The sequence below is a fragment of the Lactuca serriola genome, chromosome 6, assembly GCF_051521515.1.
Source record: "Lactuca serriola cultivar US96UC23 chromosome 6, Lser_US96UC23_V15, whole genome shotgun sequence".
Classification (NCBI taxonomy): domain Eukaryota; kingdom Viridiplantae; phylum Streptophyta; class Magnoliopsida; order Asterales; family Asteraceae; genus Lactuca; species Lactuca serriola.
Window position 1 is genome coordinate 28,065,891 of NC_136413.1, and position 3,077 is coordinate 28,068,967.

General features: G+C 41.3%; 1 protein-coding gene across 1 annotated transcript; it reads left to right on the forward strand.

Annotated features, from left to right (window-relative positions):
- Positions 1–1,196: 1,196 nt before the first annotated feature.
- LOC145057116 (flotillin-like protein 4) lies at positions 1,197–2,822 on the forward strand. The gene is made up of 3 exons (XM_079004893.1): positions 1,197–1,748; positions 1,838–2,206; positions 2,312–2,822. Exons 1-3 carry the CDS (start codon positions 1,197–1,199, stop codon positions 2,807–2,809), a joined length of 1,419 nt encoding a protein of 472 aa, XP_078861019.1. The 3' UTR covers positions 2,810–2,822.
- The last annotated feature ends 255 nt before the right edge of the window (positions 2,823–3,077 follow it).

Consider the following 3,077-nt stretch of genomic DNA (forward strand, 5'->3'; position numbering starts at 1 on the left):
TTCCGCTACAACCACCACTATTCAAACTACTAGAAGGTCCGATCCAGACACCCCTGGTCAGTTCCTTCATTCGTTGTTTTTTACCACCTTAAGTTGACGCATAATCTTACCGAAAATCATCGAACGTAGCCTACAGTCGTGCATTCTCGACCAAAACTACACCGATCGACTACCTGGTCAATGCGTAACAATCCCCTGAATATAAACAACCTCCAGCCGGCCATTCGTTGCCGACACAACCGTCAATAGTGATAATGTTAGATCCAAGGTTTTCAAACCACTTGTTTCACTGCTAGATCTTTTTCGGTAGTGCAAGTTTGAAGCTTTGATGTTATAAGGTTGTGTATAGGTTGTGGAATACAATGAATGGAAGAAGTGTCTAGGTGGTACGATTTTGCGGCACAAGGTTGTAAAGATAACAAATGGAGGAGCTGATCAGGTGTGTTTGCAACGGACCTCCTGGTGGTTTGAATAATTGTAGTTGTAGTAAAAATTAGCCGGTTTAGTGGATTGTGAAGAGGTTGCCACTGACGGTGTTGAGTGAAACAAGTTAGTAGTGTTTCCGTTGGACCTTCAATGAAGGTGATTGTCAATAGTCCTGACGATTTTCGATGATGGGATATGGTGCTTTTGCATATTCCGACGAATTTTGTGATTGAACCAATAAAATTAAAAAGAATTAAATTACACAATAAAAATAAATTAATAATCCCATAAATATTATTTATATAAAGAAAATAATAAATTAAATATAATAATCAAATAAAAAGAAATTAGAAAAAAAATTAATGCGTAACAATTCAATAAAATAAAAAAGAAAAAATCAAAAATTATCCTTAGAGTTTGGTGAAAAAAAAACTACATTTTTTTTTGTTTGTTAAAGTTAACTAAATAAAATAAAACTCGTCTAAACCACAAAATAAGGATCTTTTTCTTTTTTTTTTTGAAACGAATTTTTTTTACCTTTTTATTAATAAATAAACTTTTCTTGGACCTTCACGAAACAAATGCGTTTTGTAAAACAGCCGAAGTTACAAGGAAGGTCACCTCTCCTCGCGGCTGGAAAGTCCAAGTCCAAATCCCAACTGTGCTTGTGTATAAAAGGGGTTCTTTTCCGACGATCATTGATATCAAGTTTCAAACGTTCACCCACACAGAAATACAATACGCCCGCCTTCCGTTCAGTATCTCCGGCCATGTATAAGATAGCAAATGCCTCAGAGTATTTGGTGATCACCGGCTGCGGGATTGACGACATCAAAATCGCAAAGAAAGCATGGGTACTTCCTGGCCAATCCTACTCCGTCTTGGACATTTCTCCGGTGAACTACACATTCGAAGTCCAGGCCATGAGCTCCGAGAAACTCCCCTTCATTCTCCCGGCTGTATTCACCATTGGTCCACGTTCCGACGACGATGAAAGCCTCCACAAATACGCCAAGCTTATCGCTCCTCATGATAAGCTATCAAACCATGTGAAGGAGCTTGTCATGGGGATCATCAAGGGGGAGACCCGTACTCTGGCAGCGTCCATGACCATGAAAAAGATTCTCCAAGGGCATCTTAAGCAGGAGATGCTGAAGAAGGTTCAGCCGGAACTAAATCAGTTCGGGTTGTGGATCTACAACGCCAATTACAAACAGTTGGCCGACGTTCCTGGACACGAGTATTTCACGTACTTAGGGCAAAAAGCACAAATGGAGGCTACAAGTCAAGCAACGGTCGACGTTGCTGAGGCCAAAATGAAGGTGATTCTCTTCATATGAACTGATTTAAACTTTAAGCTGCTTTGGTTTTGAATCGTGTTTCGAATTTGACGATTGGTTGGTTGATTTAGGGTGACGTTGGATCAAAGCTTCGTGAAGGGCAGACGTTGCAGAATGCAGCGAAGATAGATTCGGAGACCAAGATCATAGCTACACAGATGCAAGGACAGCGGAAGAAGGAGGAGATAAAGGTGATGACGGAGGTGAAGATGTTCGAGAACGAGAGGGAGGCTGAGGTGACTGAAGCGAAGGTGGCGCTGGCAATGAAGAAGGCAAAGTGGGCTAAAGACTCACAGGTAGCCGAGCTGGAGGCGAGTAAGGCGGTGGCGCTCCGGGAGGCTGAGTTGCAGAAGGAAGTTGAGATCATGAACATGTTGACTCAGACCGAGAAAATCAAGGCTGAATTCTTTAGCAAAGCTAGCGTTGAGTATGAAACCAAGGTCTATCCAACATATATATAACACAAACTAATCAAAACCATTTTGAAGTCGTTATTTCATGCAAATTAATTAATATTCTATACATCTACTTGTATACAATTAAAGGTACAAGAGGCGAAATGGGAACTTTACAAGAAGCAAAAGGCCGCCGATGCAAGTCTCTACGAGAGAGAAAAAGAAGCGGAGGCTCAGAAGGTGACGGCGGAGGCGGCACTCTACTCACGCCAAAAAGTCGCCGACGGTGACCTGTATGCAAAACAGAAAGAGGCGGAGGGTCTCGTTGCTCTTGCCCAAGCTCAAGGTACACGTATACGCACCCTTCTGGATGCCTTCGGAGGTAACTACACAGCGTTCAGAGATTATCTGATGATTGATGGAGGAATGTATCAAGAAATCGCCAAGATTAATGGTGAGGCAGTAAAAGGTTTGCAGCCAAAGATTAGCATCTGGGCCGGCGCAAGTGGTGGTGGACAGGGCGGTGATGGTGGTGCGATGCAGGAAGTCGCCGGGGTGTATAAAATGTTGCCGCCGATGTATAACACGGTGCATGACCAAACCCGGATGCTGCCACCAACTTGGATGGGGGAAATCACCGAACCTTAATCGTCTCTCATGATACGAGGCCCTTCGCGTATAAGATATTAATTACGTATAATCTTTCAAAGCATTTACTGTTTAAAAGTATATTTTTATGTGTGGATGTATACGTGTAATCAATAATCAATACATATGTTTAAATTATTTCCCGCGTATATCTTTTTTTACTTATTCAATATGATATATATACATTTTGGTTGTAGTTTTCAGTTTTGTAACCAAAACATATCTCATGAGATTTGCTTACTCTAATAATTTTTCATTTTGTGTAAAT

Bases quoted from the DNA above. Each gene is read 5' to 3' on its own strand.
- LOC145057116 (XM_079004893.1), top strand. From the start codon at position 1,197: ATGTATAAGATAGCAAATGCCTCAGAGTATTTGGTGATCACCGGCTGC. The intron at 1,749-1,837 runs GTGATTCTCTTC...TGGTTGATTTAG, and splicing joins TTGCTGAGGCCAAAATGAAG to GGTGACGTTGGATCAAAGCT. The intron at 2,207-2,311 runs GTCTATCCAACA...ATACAATTAAAG, and splicing joins GCGTTGAGTATGAAACCAAG to GTACAAGAGGCGAAATGGGA.